Source organism: Poromitra crassiceps, assembly GCF_964638095.1.
Source record: "Poromitra crassiceps genome assembly, chromosome: 16".
NCBI classification, from domain to species: Eukaryota; Metazoa; Chordata; class Actinopteri; order Beryciformes; family Melamphaidae; genus Poromitra; species Poromitra crassiceps.
The window spans coordinates 5,671,899-5,692,965 of NC_139645.1; the positions used below are offsets into that span (position 1 = coordinate 5,671,899).

The 21,067-nt window shown below is 44.7% G+C and overlaps 1 protein-coding gene across 1 annotated transcript in view; it reads right to left on the reverse strand.

The window, feature by feature from the left end:
• neo1a (neogenin 1a) overlaps window positions 1–15,038 on the reverse strand; it is a 244,849-nt gene extending 229,811 nt beyond the window's left edge. Inside the window, exon 1 of the mRNA XM_083652556.1 lies at window positions 14,919–15,038. Within this exon, the coding sequence (XP_083508682.1) occupies window positions 14,919–15,015 (97 nt within the window). The 5' untranslated portion in view covers window positions 15,016–15,038. The remainder of the gene's footprint in view (window positions 1–14,918) is intronic.
• Between the last annotated feature and the right edge of the window lie 6,029 nt (window positions 15,039–21,067).

The following is a 21,067-nucleotide window of genomic DNA, read 5'->3' on the forward strand; positions in this document are numbered from 1 at the left end:
AAAGTGTGCAATGTGGACTTGTGGAGAATATCCCCGTCTCTCCTCCGCTGAAGGAACATTAGGACCCGGAGAGAAGTGCCAAAACCGTCTTGAATTAAGCTGCCTTCACACCTGCTTAGCTAGATAATGTTGGGTGAATTTTCATTTAGACTTGCTACACTTCACTACAACAAGCTTGTGAAGCATATGGCATAAACAGACTGCAGGACATATTTCATAGGATCTTGCTGTGTGTGTGCGTGTGTGTGTGTGCGTGTGTGTGTATATGTGTGTATATGTGTGTGCGTGTGTGTGTGTGTGTGTCTGTACTCTTGAGTGAATTTGATCAGCAGGTGTCCTGAGAGCTTGAATGACATGCTTATGCACTCAGGACTAATTTAGTCCACAGCAGGTAAATGGAGGATGAGAACAGAGAAGGAGTCTGGTTTTCTGTCAGAATAAAATGCAAGCGGTTGGATTGCCTCCTCACTGTTATTCACTATGGGAGACATACACGTTTAACTCCTGAATAACGACCATCATTCACTATGGAGACATACACGTTTAACTCCTGAATAACGACCATCATATCATATGGCTCCAATCCTTGCTGCACATCTATGACACACAGCTCAGCTGCTGCGTGGCCTCGCCTGATCTATTGGCATGGGCAGTGCACAATTGCTCAACTTTCGCATTATTGATGACATGATTGTTGTCACTGATCATGTCACAATGCCTATGACATCACTGATGATGTCATAGACATTCTGACATCATCAGTGGGACAAAAATTGAAACAGTCCTTTTTGGAGGATATTATTAACATGGCTGGGTTTGCCTGAGGGCCAATCATTGAGGAAATGACTGAATGTGTGTTTATGTCATCAGCAGCTATGACTTTACTTGCCATTATCAGTGTCAATTTTTTCAATTTGATCATGAAGATAAAATTGTATTTGCTCATAATAACTGCTGTGCATTTCCTGTCCTACTCTCTCCGTCTGTATATTGCCCATCTGGCTAGCTTGCACAGAGAATAAGGATACTTAATGCGAGACTTGACTATTTTTAAAATCTGGCTTTGACAATCCAATAATAGCACGTGAGAAAAATCCAACTGTCCAGACCTGTCCCACACCTTATCCTAGAATGAATGAATGAATGAGGGGGGAAATAATTGAGAACCGACAAGTGTAACTGTCGTCATTAATGTTCCTCCCCGGCCTTCTTGACGGGACACCTCGTTAGGAGCGGCATGGTAGCAGCTGGCCTCCTGTCCCTCCCCATTACAACCCCCCTCCCCATTACAACCCCCCTCCCCCTCCCCCTCCCCAAACCTCTGCCATCAGGCCCCGCCCCCCCTCCCCCACTCCAAACATATCCCTCATGTCTCATATGACATCTGTGTCTCGGGGTCCTGTGCTGGAATGCTGCTCGCCTGCCATTCTTCTGCAGGTGCCGGTCCCTGCTGGCCACTGTGCGTTTTGCGGCCGTGTTAGCGCCGCGGCTCAGCGACCTGTCAGGCTGACATGGAGGGGGGTGGGGGGGGGGGTGGAGTCAGGGTTCAAGGGACAACGCTTAAGGAATCGGTGGGGGGGGGGTTGATGCAGCTGCTTCCCATGGCCGCCCGTCACCTAAGGCGGAGGAGGATGAGGAGGCGTCACACCTAGACAAGCTTACGCCCGTCTAGCCGCGCCGCGTCCTCCTCTTACGCCCGTCTAGCCGCGCTGCGTCCTCCTCCTCGTCTTTCTCCAGGTCAGACAGAGGAAGGTCATGTCTGTATTTAGACACAGCTCAGGAGACTGTGTTCGCTCCCAGATGCTGTGGCAGCTCTCAGGTTCTTTACGGCTTCATCCCACTGAGGAGGGCGTGAAGCCCCAGCTGCACTGTGACATGGCAGCCAGTAGGCGGGGTGGTGGGGTGGAGTGGGGGGGGAGGAGTTTGACATGGGGCCAAAGACTGGGGAGCGAGATTCTTCTCAGCCTGCACACTCCCACATGGAGTCACCTCAGGAACAAGGTCATGCACATAGAAATGAGAGAAATGCTCCTGAGATAAAGCACACATCATGTATCTGGATGTGTGCAAATTTGTGCAATGGGGTTCTGTGTTGTGCAAGTCTAAGTCAAGTTATCTAACGTGCTTTCCATAATCTTAACTTGCTTATTTATCACAGCCATGCCTCGTCATTTATCATACTCACTAAAACTGAGATTAGCCAAGATAAGCATCTCTTCACCAAAGGTCAAGGACTAGAATCCACCTCAGGAGGTCATACCAGAGGCACTGGCGGCCAGGTGCACGGCCACATGGGAAGTGTAGTCCTCCTGCTCATGCGTCAAATCAGAGCCACCTCAAAGTGAACAGCTCTTTGTCATTTCACAAGCCCTTAGAGGACTCAGTGTTTTACTCTACCCACCATGGCAACACAAAGAGAGGGCCCCACAACTGCTGCTTGACATTTTCATCAGCAATAAAAACGTTTCCACAAAACACAGTGTAGCGTTCAATATGAGACTGCACTGTAAATCACATTTCAAGCCCAATTAAAGGAACAGCTCACCCTAAAATCCAAAATATATATATCCCCTCTCACCTGTAGTGCTATTTATCCATCTATATCATTTTGTGTTAGTTGTCTTGAGTTTTGGAGATATCGGCCACAGAGTTTCTGCCTTCTCTCCAATACAATGGAACTGGATGGCACTCGGCTTGTGGTGCTCAAAGTGCCAAAGAAATACATTTGAAAAACTCACCAGCATTGTCTCTTTACAGAAATCATGACCCGGTTATTCAAGATAATGCACAGACTTTGTTGTGAGCAGTTTCATGTAGGAACTATTTTCTTTTGTAGGAACTACCGTAAATTCCGGACTATAAGCCGCACCGGTGTATAAGCCGCATGTGCAAAGTTGACTATTTTTTTCTTATATAAGCCGCACCGGACTATAAGCCGCGGGTGTTTTAATGGTATTTTTTTTTTTTTTTTTTTTTTTTTTTTTGTGTTTTAATGTTTAATTACCATATGTAAGGGTTCATGCACAGAGGGGATTGTCGGGAAAGAGATGGCTGTTTGAGGAAGCTCCCATTTATTAACATTTCAACAAAACAACATAACACAACACCACCTGTGTTGTTATTTACAGTGCACACAGTGTCATACAGTGTCATACAGTGTGGTGAAAAGAGGGCAAGAGAGGAAATTAAAACAGAAGTGGATTTATAGTTAGAAAGAGTGCTAAAAAAAGAGAGATTTTTTTTTTTTTTTTTTTGAAAAAATCCATAGATAAGCCGCACCGTTATATAAGCCGCAGGGGCCAAAAAAGCCCAAAAAACGGGAAAAAAGGTGCGGCTTATAGTCCGGAATTTACGGTAGCTAGCAGCTAGCGGGTGTAGTTTGGTCAAAAGAAAATAGTTCCAACATGAAACGGCTCAAGGTCTGTGGATTATCTTGAGTAACGTGGTCATGATTTCTGGAAAGAGACATTGCTGTTCAGTTTTTCAAATGTATTTCTTTGGCACTTTGAGCACCACAAGCCGAGTGCCATCCAGTTGCATTGTATTGGAGAGAAGGCAGAAACTCTGCGGCCGATATCTCCAAAACTCAGGCAACTAACAACAAAACGATATAGATGGATAAATTGCACTACAGGTGAGAGGGAATATATGTATTTTGGATTTTAGGGTGAGCTGTTCCTTTAATGTGTCCAGGCTCATACTTACTTTGTTCTAAAGCTGCAGCACATTTCTACAGAGGAGAATCAGCGGTGGTCCTTGACGTGGGGGCGCTGCTGAGAGACGCATTTATTCAACTGTGAAGGACCAAGAACGCACAGCTCGTCAAGAGACGGGGGCGATTCCATGACATCATGGCAGTGTGTTGAAAAGGCTTTAGTTCGAGCGGTCATTTCACCATTTCCGCTGCCTCTCTTGACCTCCGTGTTGGCTTTGAGATGAGCTCAGAGTTGAGGAGAAACTGGCTCCAATAACATGCTGAGAAGAAGTCAGTGCAGCCAGTGGAGCCTGATGATGCCAGCGAGGAGCTCCACACAGCCATGCAGGCACAAAGGAGCCTCTATCTCGCACTGAACCTTCTCAAAGCATCGTTTCAGAGGCGGCGTTTAGCAGCAGAAACGCTGCTTAATACCAGGAGGAGGAATGTTTTGCACCAGAGCAGCAGGTGAAACCAAACATCAAACCTGGGAGGTAACAAGGCTTCCACTTTAGAGAAGATCAAAGAACCAAGGCACCAGATGATATATCTTCTCTAATTGTGTTGTCCATTTCCTAGTATAATAACAGCCCCACAGGTCTGAACTCTAACTGAAGTTGTTTAAACTTCATGTCTCAAACTCACAGATCCGAGCAGCACTGTCTGTCTGGCACACGGTTCCCCTTTTTGCTAAAGCCATGCTGGTAGAAGAGTGCCATGGAAAAGTACTGTGATAAAATGACACCTTCATCTCTTCGTGCTGCTGACGTTTAAATACGCTACGCAGCCCACCGAGCTTGAAAAGTGAAGTGGTTTAAATACATTTCTGCGACAAAAACAACAACAACAACACGCAAACCAGTTCTTGAATTGTGAAAAAAAAAGCCCACCCAAAAAAACTTGTGGAGAAAATAAGCACAACTTGAAAGGGAATTGTTCTGGTGAATTGTTCTGGTGACTGCTTCAGTGCTCAGTGGATTTGCAGCGAGTCATTAACTACTGAAAAGACAGCATAATTATAGGCTCGCTCTCTTGTTTGGAGGAATTAGCACTGCTATTGAGTTGAGCCATCGAGGAAAGTCAAGAGCTTGACTTTATCACCATCTCGGCATGGTTTGCCTGTGCGCACATGTCAATATTTTCCAATGGGAAAAAACGTCGGGTTTTCATTTTTGTGAGTCTTATAAAAAAAAAACTTTTCCTCTGCGCACTTTTAGAAATCATCAAAGCTCTTTGACGGGACCCAAACCACGCAACTAACAACCTCTTTGTCATTCACAGCGACACAGCTGCGTGCAAATCTATCATTTTGTCTCCGGCTAAAATAAAAACCTTTACTATAATAAAATGTGCTATAATCATATAAAACAGAGGCAATCCAAGTCGGACTTCCCCCCTTTTTTGTTGTTGGCAAAATATGTGCTCGGCAGTCAATACTCGCCCATTGACACCAAGGTTGCAAAAACACACTGACGCCTCATTCAAAACAGAGCCATTTTCTCACCGGCCCGATCGCTGAAAAGTAGGCAAACACTTTGTCTTTGTTTTGGAAAGCGCGTTAAAAGCGGGGGGAAAGTCTGAAGCTGGCTGATAAAACAGCTGTTCATCCCCAGATGGGTGGCACACACACCTAAACAAATACCCACACAAACACACATACACATCCCACTGTGTCCAGAGCTGCCAAAACCCACAGGCTGGGCACAAGATGATGGCAGCCCAGCGTGTTTGAGTAGCACTCACAGGCCTCTCTGTGTGACTGACTGCCCCCACACCCTTCAGCACATGAAGAGCTCCTTTGACTCGGGGCGTCCGGGCTGGTGTTAGCGGGAGATTCCCCTGCCTATCAACATGAGGGTCACAGGTTCGCGCCCCCCGTGTTTACCTCCGGCTTGGGTCGGGGTGTCCCATACAGGTTTACGATTGGCTGGTGTCTGCGGGTGGGAAGCCGGATTAAGGGTATGTGTCCTGGTCGCTGCACTATAGCGCCTCCTCTGGTCGGTCGGGGCGCCTGTTTCGGTGTCTGCGCATGGGTCTGAGGAAGCATGGTGCTAGTCTACGGCTCTCCCTCAGAAAAAAAGAAGGGTGAGGCGTCTGTCCTGTAGTAGTGGGCACATGGCCGATTGATATTGTAAGAGCGTGTGTGTGTGCAGTTCTCTCTCTCTCTCCCTCTTACACACACACACACACACACACACACACACACACACCGGTAAACCTATAGCACCGTTCCTATGACGACTGTACCAAGTAGAGCGGAACGATGAATTTAAAAAAAATATCACAATATGAGCATCTGTAAAATGTCCAAATCACACAGGCTGCACTTTAGTACGATTAGTGAAAACCGTTCAACCTACTCAAACGAGATAATAACCCTCAATTAACAATTTCAATTAACAATTTTCCAAATTGTCAAAGTATGACAAGAAAAGCGTGATGACATGAATCACAACTGCAATCGATGTTTTTTGGTCCGAATCTTCCAGCCCTCCCAGTTACCCAGCGTGAGGATGAGCACGAGCAAGGTGACTGGAAACAAAGCATGTTAATTTGGTCTCTGAATTAGGTCACCAGCAGTCTGCCCATGTGTTGGTAGGACACAGAAGGTCAAACCAATTCAAACTGGGTCAACAACCACATCCAACCAAACCTGCAGCAGCAGCCAAACTGGACAATAACCAGATACACAGAAGGAAAAAACAAACAACACACATCACATTGGGAGAGCAAGATTACTTCTTCTTCTTTGGTTTTTTACCCCTTTACAATTTGGCGTTGTGAACTACACCCCCTTGAGGAGGCTTTTAAAATCCAGGCCAATTCTTCTTCACGCCCTGGACGTCCTCCAAAAAGACGGTGGAGGATAAATGTGTGTGTGTGTGTGTGTGTGTGTGTGTGTGTGTGTGTGAGAGCTGCTGCGGGGCAGTGAGCTGAGCTCCAGAAGGTACAGTGGAATCAGATTACACTTATTAATCAGTCGTTCAAGAAGAATATTAATCTCTCTTCATTTAGCATGGGAGGCCTGCTGTCAAGCAATGAGATTCACCACCTCACAAATCACATTAAATAGCCTATAAATTACCTCAATTATACTAAGTTCTCAAGAGTAACAAGTGATTAGGCACGGAGTTACCCAAATCGAAATCGAATTGCTTCTCGCCTCTTCTCTTTCTCTACGTAATTGGAGAAAAATCAAAGATTCAGAGTGTTTGATCCAAGTTACTTGTGTTGAATACAGATCTCGCTGAAGATCCCACAGCACATTTCCCCACCTTCAACAGAACATACTACCCAGAGCCGCATATATAGAAGAGTCGCGACATCTCCACTCACTCCAATGGACCATTTTTTTTACTCTCAAGAGTTCCCGGAAGTAAGCTTCTGGATTAAGCAGCACTGTCGAGTTGCAGCAAAATGGACAGTTTGTGTTGTACGCTGAAACGTTTTGTTTTTTCTTGAATCAAATTGTACATTATCAGCTTTATTTTAGCATTAAAAGGTAGCGCGAGACCCATTCCTGGCTGTTCATTGGCTAATGAGTCGCGCATTTTGGTCCTCCGCTGACGCCACTCTCTCTCTAGAGGACACTAGGTCCGACCTAGCGCGAGACCCCTTCCTGGCTGTTCATTGGCTACTGAGTGACGCATTTTGGTCCTCCACTGATGCCACTCTCTTACTAGATTGCTCTGATATACTACCTGCTTTGGAAGCAAGTCGTTCTGAAGCTTTCCGCCGGAGTAGAGCAGGCGGACAAGAAACAACAACAACGAGGAAAAACTCCTCCTTTTCATGGACTTGTTGAGCAGGGCTGTAAAAATGGTGGAGTGTAAAAACAGAGCCTAGCACTCATTAGGCCGCGCACAGCGTGCATGTGTCATAATCCTGTGCAGCTGCCACTGTTGGCAGCAGAGGCCGTGTGACAGGAGCTCGGCACAACCAGCAGAGTTTTGAGGACAATTTCAAGGGAAAAGCCCTCACTGTCCTGCTGAGCCTGCATAAAGATCCCTTTGGAAGGCAACACAAAGTCCATTCCTTATGAGGTTTTTCTTTTTTTTTGTTTTTGCTGGAATGCCAAGCGAGGACGAGGAGGAGATTGGAGGGGAAAATACTTCTTTGCCAACTGTGTAGTATACTGGGCCTACTCAACTCGTTTCTATCCAACATCAATGCACGCAACTGCTGTTTGCTGCTTAGCTTGTCGTACTGCAGTTCTAACAGTCACACACTGATTATGAGATGAAGCGAGCTTGGCTGCCCTCGTTTCTTCTCTGTAGGCAACACAATGCATGATGGCACTGCCATGATGTCTGGGAGAACACACCCAGCTGTGGCTGCAGACAGTGCAGCACAACAGCTAAGCTATGTCACAGAACATGCCGTGCTCCAAGACTAGAGCCATATGAAATCGGTTTTATTTTTTCCCTAATTCCGTTTTTTCCATTTTAATTTTAATTGACGCGTTAGGAGTGATATTTTTTCTTTTTTTGATGACTTGGCTCTCTCAGACGGCCTCTTCGACATGTTTCTCAAGGTGAAAACTAAGTTGTGAGGTGCAGTAAGGGTTCCACGCAAGGCCGACCCCCCCTCTCACCATCGCCTGCAAATGGTAAACAATGTCCTGATTGCTTGTGCTTTTATGCGTGTCCTTTATACGGTGCATTTCCGGTTTACTCCCTTTGTCTCCAGCGTGTTCCTCTTTTCTCTGCTCATTTCATATTTGCATGTATACGAGCGTGCACGCAGGGACTATAAAGGAAACTATAAACGAACAGACCTCCAGTGTTGCAGTGAGTAGACATACATATACACACATTTGCTTGCAGCGCCGTGTTCGACAGCAGTTCCATTTTGTGCAAGTTCAATTTAACTTCTACGATGATGGTGCAGCCACATTTCCTAAGGTACCATAACAATAGAAAGCCAAAAGACTGAGGCACCACCACACGGGCCAGAAAGAGCACTTTAGAGTCTGTTCATATTATTCCACCTTTCTCAAACTCCCTGAGGATTCTATTATTTTTATTTTTTACCTTGAAGGCAATGGGGGAGCAGCCTCAAGGACAAAAAACAGCCAATATGTAAAAATCTGAGACAGGTGCAGCGCCTTTTTTCCCCACAACGAAGAAGAAGCAGGCTTTCACCAAGCAGACAGCTGACAGTTTAGGACAACAACAACTAGAATGAAAATAAGATACTGAAGGAAAGCTGTTAGTAGTAGTTGTTGTTACTTTGATCATATAGTCAGTATGGAGCACATTCGCTGTGTTTTGGGCGTTTCCCGCGAAGTGTTGTGAGAGTTGTACCGTAGCAAAATCAGAGTATGCAGCAGAGATTGGTATGCAGTCTACAGTAGAGAGACAGAAGAAAAAAAGACAGACTTCCTCCATGAGTCTCTACGCACTGTGCAGCAGCAGATGCCATATCATCTTAGCAGGGGGGGGGGGCAGGAGATGACATGTACTTGTCAATGATCTGGTCTGGGTTTTAGAGCATGACGTGAACTTGGCTCATCTCCACTCACAACACTCCTCCTCCTCACCACTCTCTCCTCCAGCACCATCATCTCCCGCTTGGTGAGCGAGCAGCCAGCAAGCCCTCTCAGTCCATCACTTCACAAAAGAGAGGAGTCATCTCTCCATGGATGATGGGTTGCACAGGGGACAATCACATCCAAGAGGAACGATGCCAGTTCAATCAGAGCACATTGAGGAGGACTCTGAACAGTGTCCAGGTTCTCTTGTGAGATCCGATTCAATGAGGATCATTTCTGGAGTCAAATCATAAGAGGAGTGTGGAAGGAGAATTCTGGATTCATTCACCTCCTCCAGCCTGACAGCTGAAGTGTGAAAGCACGTTTCAAGACCTGGATTATTTCCAAGGAGGAGATGATGGAGGTCTTGCTATTTAGCTTGACAACATTGCTTCACTGTAGCATGGTTTTTAGGGCAGGCCCAACTTAGGCAGCCCTGTTTTTAAAAGACAACAATGAGCAGTGCCAAATAGAGACATAAGAATATCGCAGAAGTTTCCCCAATACAAATTTCAGTTATGTTCACATTCATGAAAACTTTATACAAGTTGGCTGAATTCACAACTACCCCTTGTTTTTTTCTCCCCTCAATTTTTTGAAATAAATTGTGTTGAGTTAATGGTGCAACTAATTACAAAATGTGCTGTCAGAATCACATCAGTGACGGGGAGGAGGAGGACTGCACTTCTTCATTTCACTCAGACGCAATCCAGTTCAATAAAGATTCAATCCAAGCAGATAATTAGACATTTCATTTCATTTATATTATAAAGAACAAACTGGGGCCCCGAATAGAATAGAAACTTTGGTTTGCCAAAACAGACTAGGGATGTCACGATACTAGAAATTCTACTTCGATACCAATCCGATAACCAGGAAAATATTGATACTACTAATATCGATACATTTTCGATACCATGGGAAGGGGGGATGACACATCAAGAAGCATAAAAATAAAGTTAGACAGATGGACGGACAGATGCACACTTCTCCATAATCTAGACCTGATCCAACTTTGAATTTAGACAGCAGATTAACCCTGTTCTAGACATTAGCCTATCAGAACACGTTTAGCTTGTTGAAGCAACAGATATCCACCAATGATAGGGAGGGAAAAATCAGTGATTTTTCATTAAAAGAAAGCACTGATGGTATCAAAACTGTTGCAAATGAGTATTGTATCCATTTCAAATGTTTAGTATTGATACTTTCGATACTTACTATCGATGCCTGTTGCAAATGAGTATTGTATCCGATTCAAATTTTCAGTATTGATAGTTTTTGATACTATCGAATCGATACTTTTGACACTATTTACACTGCCCTCCACCACCGAAAAGATGCAACAGCAGATGTGACGCCATTTGCTGCGCTATGGGGATATTGATCGGCCTCGCCTCCCGCCAATTACACACTAATAAACCGCTGTGGCAGTTAGCGCAAATTACGTCAAATAATTGCAGTCATTAAAACAGCTCCAAAACATAACAGAACACATACAGCGTGATCATTTAGCAGCTACAAACAAAACAGCGGCTAAGCTAAAGCAAACAGCTGTTTTCGGGGGTTTGGTGCCCAAAACTGCTGACCTCCTCGTTACCTCTCACACTGAGGACGAGATCACTGAGCGGCGACACACTCGGATCCCCCAGCCCGCACTACATCAGAGTCTCCTAATGGGGGCGCTTTCATCAGTGAAGCAGATGAATCAAACACTTGGCCAAGTGAGCAATTACCCGCCTCTCAGCAGAGGGAGGTCATTAGGACTTTATGAGCGATTGGAGCCCATAAATAAATGATCAAACAGCTCACTATTTGGCAGGGACAGCAGGTGATTCTGCGTGAGGATGCCCCATGCCAGCACACTATTTGGCAGGGACAGCAGGTGAGTCTGCGTGGTGCCCCATGCCAACTTGTCATGAGACGATGTGTGCACACATGTGGCAAAGATTCACCAATTCATTTCCTGATGAGGTTGAATTGGGAAAATGAATTGAACACGGGGCACTTAGAAGGCTTTCCGGTGTGATTTTTTATTACTGGCAGGATGATTTATTATACAGTGAAATCAGCACAAATGCATTAAGTATTTGCACTGTGAAAATGAATTATTGCACTGTGCAAAAATGATGGTAAATAAAATCCAAGTTAAAAATGTTCTCCTTCAAAGTCCTCTCTGAACCTTCCTACAGCTGTGCAACAACAATCTCTGACAACAGGGGACAACTGTCGCCAAAAGACTCATTCTGACGGAATGGAAGTCCTCCTCTTCACCTTCTTTTCAGGCGTGGCTGATGGACATGATCTCTCTGTTATACAGACGGAAAGACTCAGGTTCCTGAGAGCCATCTCACTTAGAAGATTCTCGGTTATCTGGGACCCGTTTTTTGGCCTACTTTGACAAGGTTAAGTAATGCGACAAGTGACTGGTGTTAGTGACTCGCCCGGCTGATTTCTCGTGGTGGACCCCTTGCGTGGGATCCCGTGCACAATATCTCTTGTAAAGATATAAACACCTTATGCGGCTGGTAGCAGCATGTTGTAATGTTGAATGTCAATAATGTATGTATGTTTTTTTTTCTCTTTTCTTTTCCTGTGTCTGAGCCTGTTCGTTTGTCCTGTATGTATATTGTTCTAAAAATTTTGAAATAAAATATTGAGGGGAAAAAGAAAACGCACATTCTCCTTATTGTCCCCACATACCAGGATGTAAGACCACCATGGCTTCCCAAACACCACAAAGATGGTAAATCACATTCTTAGCAGCAGTAGAGAGTCCAGAGAAAAGAGCTTAAATATGCCAAAGAAAACGCTGTGTGTTTTGAGAAGCCCGGGCAGTGTTGCAGTGGAGGTGGTCCGTGAGGATAAAGCCCACAGGGGAGATAGGGGGGGGGGCCGGGGAGAGCAGAGAGGGGTTGCCAAATGTTGACACGTTTCAGCAAGTTATTTGCATTGTCCGCTGGGAGACAATCAGCACACAGCAGGATTACAGAGATAAGATAGAGGCTAAATGGATTTGACACTCCTCTGGCAGGGAGTTGTTTACACAGCCCCAGGTTTTTAGTGCAATTTCAAAAAGAGTTTCACAAACTTTTTTTTTTTTTTCGGGAACTGCGACAGGAGGAAACGGCATTTAAAGAGAAGCAATAGGTTGGTTTAAGAGTTTGCCTCCTAAATGCGGGGGAATTTTCTCAGGTTGTTTTCAAAGTAAAAAAAAAAAAAAGTCAAGCTATCCATTATTGTCTGTCCCCAGATGGAGACGGAAACCAATTGAGGAAAGAGGAGACAGACTGAACTGAAACTCTTTGAGCTTTTGGGGCTTCAACTCTGCCAACTTTGATAAAGACACGTTCTGGCCACAGTCCTGCCTCCTTGCAAAAAGGGCCCAGGACCTCAAAGAAATGTGTTTTGAATAAACAGATATTTTCAGTGAGGGGGGACCCCACAATTAGTAATTTGAGACTCTCTCTGCGTGTGGGTCCCAGGCCAATTCTCTGGAATCAATCAAGAGCTCCCAGAGGAACTCCCCGGTCCCCTTAATCTCCTGGTTTTATTACTTTCCAGACAGTCGGGCCCGTTTCACCCTACCCCCATCTCTCTCTTTTGTACTGGTCTCCAGCAAAGCCAAGGAGGGGCTTTTTCTCTCTCTCCCTCTCCCTCTCCTCCACTGCAGGAGAGGCTCTCTCTCTCTCTCTCTCTCTCTCTCTCTTCCTCTCCTCCACTGCAGGAGAGGGTCTCTCTCTCTCTCCCTCTCCTCCACTGCAGGAGAGGGTCTCTCTCTCCCTCAATTTCAATTCAATTCAAAGGGCTTTATTGGCATGATAAGGTGCATCTTACATTGCCAAAGCATACATTAGCAACACTTAGCAATTAGAAAGAATCAAAAACAGAAAACAAGGCATGTTGTTACCCAGTAACATAAATCACAAAATCTTAAGATATTCAAAGAGGAAGAGAAAAGAAAATTAAATGGAATGTGATAAGATAGAATATAATAGAAGACTATTGTTGACCAGAATCTCTCTCTCTCTCTCCCTCTCCTCCACTGCAGAGAGGCTCTTTCATCAGCCTCCACACGCAACAGAAGTCCACCAGCTAAGCTGAGGGACCATCACACCAACGCCTGTCTTCTCCTCAAACATTCACTCTTTAAAAAAAATAAAAAAAAAATAAACATACTTCCTGTTTCAAAGGCACGTCATGAGGCTGCCTTTCTTGACGGGTACACAACTAGTCTGCATAATGAGAACAAGAGACAGAAAAGTGGGCTAGGTGGTTGCAGGAGTCGTCTTCTTCAGACTCCTGTTGCAGTGTTTGATAAAGAGTCTAGAACGGCTTACAACAACGTGATAGAGATATGACTCTGTCACGACCAGGTATGTGATAAAGAGCACACACCGTGTGTGTGTGTGTGTGTGTGTGTGTGTGTGCGTGTGTGTGTGTGTGTGTGTGTGCAGTCTCCAGTGAGTGTTTTCCCCCCCAAGGCTCTCCAATTGATCTCAGTCACTCGAACCCTTTGAGTGCTTTCAACAGATTGCGGTGGGCTATGCCGAAACATGGGCCCCTGAGTCAACACCTCTGCTGCCTTAACACACACGAAGAAGAAGAAGGTAGAAGAAGCAGAAGAAGAATGCACACACACAAAGAAGAAGAGTGAAATCTCTCACAATAGAGCACCACCAGTTGGCGTGGGGGACTTCATGAGACTGATATTGACCTGCAGACTGCAGTGCAGCGGCTCTCGGTTCAAAACAATTAACAGGAGCCAATCGGGTTGTGTTTATCCATCAGCTAAACATGTATTGACGCCCAGGTAATGAGATGTCCACTGGACTGATGATGCTAGCTTATTACCTGACAGTAGGCCTAAGCCCATAATGACTCTTCTCATAGTGTGTGCGTGTGCGTGTGTGTGTGTGTGTGTGTGTGCTCTCTCTTAAATGGAACCAAGTTCCTCCTGCCATCCTTTACAATCTCCCATGACCACAGAGAATGATGGATGAGTTCAATCCAACAAACACCTTTTCATTTTCACATGAAAGGTAAGTTACGTCCATAACCCATTTGAAAGACAAACAGACCAGCCTATCTATCTATCTATCAACAGTTCAGATGGAGCAGCAGCCCCGGCTATGATATTGCAGACAAAAGGACTCAATGCTATGGAGGAGAAGCGTGTTGCTTTCCTGCTGGAAGGAAACAGGGCTGGTCTGTGCGTAAATAGTGCCTCTATTATGTAAAAGTAGCCCACTTTTAAACTTAGAACTGGTGAAAGAGTGGCTAACCTCGGTGGAAATACAACACAATTAGCTGCTTAGCTTCTGTGTGTGTGTGTGTGTGTGTGTGTGTGTGTGTGTGTGTGTGTGTGTGTGTGTGTGTGTGTGTGTGTGTGTGCGTGTGTGTGTGTGTGTGTGTGTGTGCGTGTGTGTTTCGTGTGTGTATGTGTGTGTTTCGTGTGTGTATGTGTGTATTTCGTGTGTGTATGTGCGCGCGTGCGTGCGCGTGCCTGCAAACTGAATCCATGTCTGTTTTTTCCACAGCCAACAGCTTGCATTCCTGTTCGGGCTTCTTCCAAACTCGTGATACAAATAATGTAAGTTTGAAGCGAGGCGAACAGAGAGAAACCATGTTGTTGTTATCAGAATAATTCACTAGTAGCGTGTCAAAAACAAGACATTTAAAAAAGCCTACCTTTGTCGACATGCTTTGCCACGGTGGTCGCCGCCGCGTACAGCAGAAAGGTGAGACAGAGGAGAGAGAGGAGCGACAGAGCTCCCCGCTCGGCCATCACTTTTCACGAATCAATCTTTGCACAGGCTTCAGGAACCCAGGAGAAGCGCGTGCACCCACCGGAGAAATCAAATAAAGACAAAAAAAATAAAGGGAGGAAAAATGGAAATCCTTCAAATCCCCGGGGCCACCACCTCCTGCAAATACACTCCTGAGAAAAGACGCGAAGAAGAAAGAAAAAAAAAAGTTCAAAGTCTCTCTCCCTCTACTACGAAATGTACAGAAACATCGGGAACCAGCTACTTTTAAAACTGGCCCGATGAAACATGTAGCTAAGATGGAGAGAGAGCCGCAGGTTAGAGACTGTTTTCTCAACTTGCTCCTCGAGCAGGGGTCGGTGAAGAAGAAGGAAAAAAACACAGAAAATCAATCCATTGCCACGGAGGCAAAAAAAAAGAAAGAAAAATAGCCTACGCGCGCGGACGCCTGCGCGACAATGCGCCGATTTTCTCTCTCGCGACGTGTGTGCCACCGCGCGTAAAAGACGAGAGGGAGTGGAGCGAGCTCCGTGGAAAAGGTATGGAGATCCGCTCCTCCGAGCAGAGCAGAAATCTCAGTCCGCCGCGGTGAGGTCTCTCTCTCGGCACGGCCAGCTCACTGCTCACACGGCGGACGGGACGTAACAACAGCGTGCTGCTGCAGGCAGGCAGAGCTCGAGCTACACCGGCTCCCCGGAAAACAGGGCGTGGACTCACACGGAAGTTTGGATCCTGTGTGTGTGTGTTGGGGGAGTGGGGGGAGAGAGAGAGAGAGAGAGCAGGCAAAACCTAAAATATGGTATGGGATTTTAGTGGAGAGCATCCACAGGAGGCTGATTAGCATAATAGGGGAGAATGGGGTAAAAAACGAGCAGATTCTTCTGGATTTTGTGCCACTTACTCTGGTCAAATAAAGGTGTAGTCTATTTCTTCAAACAGTAGGCTAATATAGTTTAACCCTTGAGAGATTGATCGATTAATTGATATGCCACTGGCAAAGCTCCTAATAGGGAAATAGCATGACTTTTGTCAAACAAGATGCAAACAAGAGATAATGGCTCAATCAGCTGGAAAAGCAAAAAACTACAACTTTGAGTATTATTATTTTAAATGCATTTTGCATCATTTTGCACTATCAGGCTATCGGCCCAACACAAATGAGCTCTTTGGCTTGTATTTGTCTGTCTGTGTATAATGTCTATGTCTATTTTTTATTTTATTTTATTTAGGCGGAGGGCCTTTCTGTGTGGAGTTTGCATGTTCTCCCGGTGCTCCCCTGGGGTTTCCACCATAACATCAATATGGATCCCCACTAAAAACATGCAGAAGATCATCGTCATGGTCAGCGGCGGTTGGAAGAAGTTGGTCCTCGGACACTTCACTGCAGCGGTGAGTAAAGCACTTGGCGCAATATGTGCATGAGTTGGCATGAGTTTTGGTCACACACCCCCAAAAAAGTGTGCCCATGGCACATCATCTCCAGAGTCTCCACCCTAGAAAATGAGTGTGTGAAATTTCTAGTAATAATAATAGATAAAGAGAAAGCACAAACCTAACCATGCAAGACAGCTGGATTCACAGGATCGTGATTGGGCGAAAAACCCATCTTGTCGTGCTCGCCTCCAAGCTATTTAAACTCTGTTCTAGACTATGGCACAAACTTCAAAAACACCAGCATCATCCTTCAAAAACTTTACTTTTGTCTTTTTCTGTCCTTTCACTGGGGACTCACCACCATGGAGAGGCAGACAATCTGTCTCTCCAGTTTGTCTTCATCGGGCTCAATACAATTCTGTACGTCTCTTCAGTATCATTCTGTCTGTCTTTTGTTCTGCTGATCGAATCGGATCCTTGGAGGCTGAACTTGCGTTTGTAGCCCCTATTTTGAGATCAGTGATGTAATAAGAAGGTGGGTATAGGTCTCCTGTCAGCAATCATAATACCACACCAATGTAAAAAATAAAATAAAAAAAGAATACTATTTCCAGAAAAGCATTAGATAGATTTCTTTTTCACCTCTTAAAATGCCCCACCCTCATGTAACTTACATAATATTGAATTAAGGCCATAAAGGTTTATTGTGCGATTCCTTCTGGCAAATAAAAAATGTATGTAAACTTGAATTTACCCTTCACTCCACTTTATGGATCCTGGCTTATAGGGCCGCTCTCCTAGGCTTGGATTTATCTGAAAAGAAGTAAAAACGGAGCTTACTTCAGGCCACCTATGGGTCTTCTTTATCCACTGCAGGCCAGTGAATTTAATTGGGGTGAATCTAGTGAACAGCACTTCTTCTTACTACTACTGGTGCGCGGTGTACTCAAATCTCTGGAAGTTGGCTCTTAGGTTGTACAATGGCTTAGCTAAGAGGAGAGATACAGGTTCTTACCTCTGGTTCATCAGTTGAGAACAGTGAAAAAAAATTAGTACCATCAAGATGATAGAAGTATACAGTAGTCCAAGAGATGAGCCAGTGTTTCTTGATATTACATAATAGTCTCTCAGATGTAGTACGAGAGAGGAGTCAGTGTTTCTGGATAGAGATAATAATCATTGCCATTCAGATCAGAAATGTAATGCATTCTTGAACATCATGGCAAGAAACACCGCTTTTTTACTGATAATATTTCTTTCATTTTCACTCTGCTGCGTTCAGAGTATCAAGAGAGAGAGAGGGAGAGAGGGTGCATGATGATGCCAAAATGTGAGGGGTGGTGGGGGACCCCTGAGCCCCCCACACCCCGGGCGGATTTGCCCCCCCCCCCAACTCCCGACTCCATGGCTACTACCCTGACGCTGCCAGATGGACGGTATAGCTCCACATAGGTTTCACTAAACGGAGAACCAAATGAAATGTGAGTTCACATGACGGGCGGTTTACCAGGCTACATGGCTACGGCCTCGGAAGGAGAACTAAACCAATGTCGGAGACAATTCTGAAAAATGTGACATTTGCACCACTCTCCTTTTGAAGCAAGTTGTTTCATAATAAAATTCGCAGGCATGCGAAAGATGACCGCGGAGGCTGCTTGTGAACATTGATTACAGTTATTAAATGGAACGGAACCATGAAACCAAAGCAAACAAAGAAACACACACACACACACACACACACACACACACACTGTATTTTTCCGTTGGCTTGTGACTGAGGCTTTAGAGAGCTGCCTTCTTGGGAGCTGGTGATGTCCCAACACTGCTGGAAAACCCACTCAGCTGAAGCCATGCACTACTAGACACACATGGAACAGCTCCACCCACTGGCCTGAGGGGCGCATAACATATTAATAAAGATCATTTTCCCCCCTATGGGCATGTTAGACCCTTATTCCATTTGATTGGTATCTCTGGGGCTGCACTACCTGACAAATATTTTCACTCTTGATTTGTGGTTATTTTTTCCGCTCCACTGATTGCATATGGTGTGCCTCAAGGCTCACCTCTTGGGCCAGCACTGTTTTCTTTACCCGGTGGTCATGTGATTTGTCAGCATAGCACCTTTGTTTCCCCGCGCTGACACCTACACTCAGTCAGTTTTACATGGCTGATCAGCTGATGTCAGAGACTGGATGTCTAAAAACAACAACAACACATCCCAATTCAGACAAAGCTGGCATCCTTGTTGCTGAATACATCTCAGTTTCTCTCTGCCCTTTACCTCTGTAACAAGCATGTCTCTAAGACAGTGATACTCAACTGGCGGCCCGCGGGCCGGCTGTGTGGCCCGTGATGGAATTGCAAAAAAAAAAAAAAAAAAAAAATTACAGTGCACCTGAACGCAACATGCAAGATGCCCGCTGAATAAGTGTCCAAATGTTCATGTCATTCTGACCAATACTCCACTTCTGTTATAGCATTTCAGTCTGGAATATGGAATATCTTTCAATAATCTATGATTTAGCTGCTAAATTGTCAAATACCGCCGTCTGCTCACTACCCAGGCACTTATGTATGTACTTAACCTAACTAACTATCCGGTGTGCACAACATTGTCAGACTAAACTCCGGCTGACACCCCAAAAACCTACAATCTGCTACAGAAAAATGTATATTGATTGTTTATTAACTGGCCCCTGGCCTTCTATCATTTCATGAAAGTGGCCCCCGGGCAAAGCAAGTTGAGTATCCCTGCTCTAAGAGGTATATTGAGGAGATCTTGGATTCATGTTTAAACCTTGAGCAACATTAAAAACCTGGTTGAGATATGGTTTTACCTCCAGGAACATACAAAAATATTGATTTTTAACAATAATGATAGACTAATATACACTTTAATATCATCTTTCTTTAAATCCAGAGTCTATAAAGTGGTGACAATTGGTGGCATTGCTCCAGATTGTGCTAACTTCCTGGTTATCGACAAGCATGTTAAAACAAACATCTGTTAATTTTCTCTAAATTGGCTGCCTGGATTCATAAAGAACCCATTTGAATGTTTTACTGATAACTTGGCACAGCGACACTCAATCGAAAATCACATTCACCTACGTTCAAAACAAAAATAATGAACCTGAATGTATCCATTGATTATCTTTTTTATTCCTCCGTGAAAAGCAAAACCAACTGCAAGACATTTTTTGATCCAAATCCAAGGAATCCTTTTGATCGCAGAGCAAGAATGCACTGCAAAAGGTTAGCAGGGTGTCTGAACCTGTCTATCACTCCATTAGCTTCACATGATATCTGAGTTTCTGACCTTTAATAATAATAATGGCAGGTTTGAAATGTTGAGCAAAGATGCTTTGGCTCGTGTAGGTTTGCATGACCCTCCATTATATTATAATGGCCAACATGTGTTCTTCTTCTGTAAAAAAATAGCCCGACTTCACTGATAAGAAACGGCAACAGTCATTCCAACAGTTACACGAAACACCATAACTTTTTACAGTATGTGGCTGCTGCTTTGTATAATGAAGCAATCTACTCCACCCGCAGAGCTGCACGCTGAACTCACATTACATCCACGGGCCAATTATATTATGTGCATTGTCACAGCTGGGCCCAAGCTCCCCTCTTAGTTCTTTAAGGGTGGGTTTTTTTCTTCTTCCTCCAAGCCTGTTGCTCTAAACTGGGGGAACATATTTCTCCCAGATTAAAGGACGGGGCCATACAACCAAATCTCAAATATCCAACGTTAAAGAGATCTCCTCACATCATGAATCACGTCATGGCAACCGTGCCATCGAGGAAATGGCCATTAGATTACGGGGATCGGGAAAGGGATGATGGATTAACTTGCACTTGTAGCAGCTGTTAAGTGTAGTATTTCAAACGTTTCCTTAATATTTTGAACCCTCTCAAAGGCATGGCAGCAACCATGTGTACTGTAAAACACAGCCATGCCTCATTCGATTGCATGGCTGTGTGGTATGCATTCTTCAGAAGACTGTAGCCGAGCACGCGGAACCGCGGCAATTAACAAACGTTAATATCTCAAAAACTATACATCACATTGCTTATATTTTGACATTCTGAGTGAGAGCAGAATTAGCTCAAGAGTTTGATGTATAATATATATGGGCGTCGTATTAAAGTTGGTTTTTTAAATGTACACCGCACAGCTGGGGCTAGAGTGAGCACTCAAGGCTCGCTCCATAGAGTCCCATTGCAGTTTCTTTCCACCCTGAAAAGCGGTTTGTTTACCAAAATGCTGCTCGGCTGGCTGATCCCTCGTATAGATATAGTAACTTCAATCAATTCTGTAACATTTACCTTTTTAATCAAAAAGGCAATCATACCTATCGCCTGAATATCACTTCTTCTCCAATAATACACGATCAATTCTTTTCAGATTAGAGTGGATTACAGATAATAGCACAGAGTTGGATGTGAAACTGATCTTATTGTTTATAGGCAGATTAAGTGGCATGAGGATTATAGGGTGTAATGTCAGCAGCATTTTGGTTAGCATGACAGTCGCTGGCTCTGAGGCTATGAGGCTCTGTGTGTGCAGCCGTCCTGCAGGATTACTCTCGTGCTATGCAACGCCACCTCGCCCGCTGAGCATATTTACACTAAGGTTTACATGGCTCATTGCACTGGCTGCATGGTCATATAGTAGTAGCGAGGCCT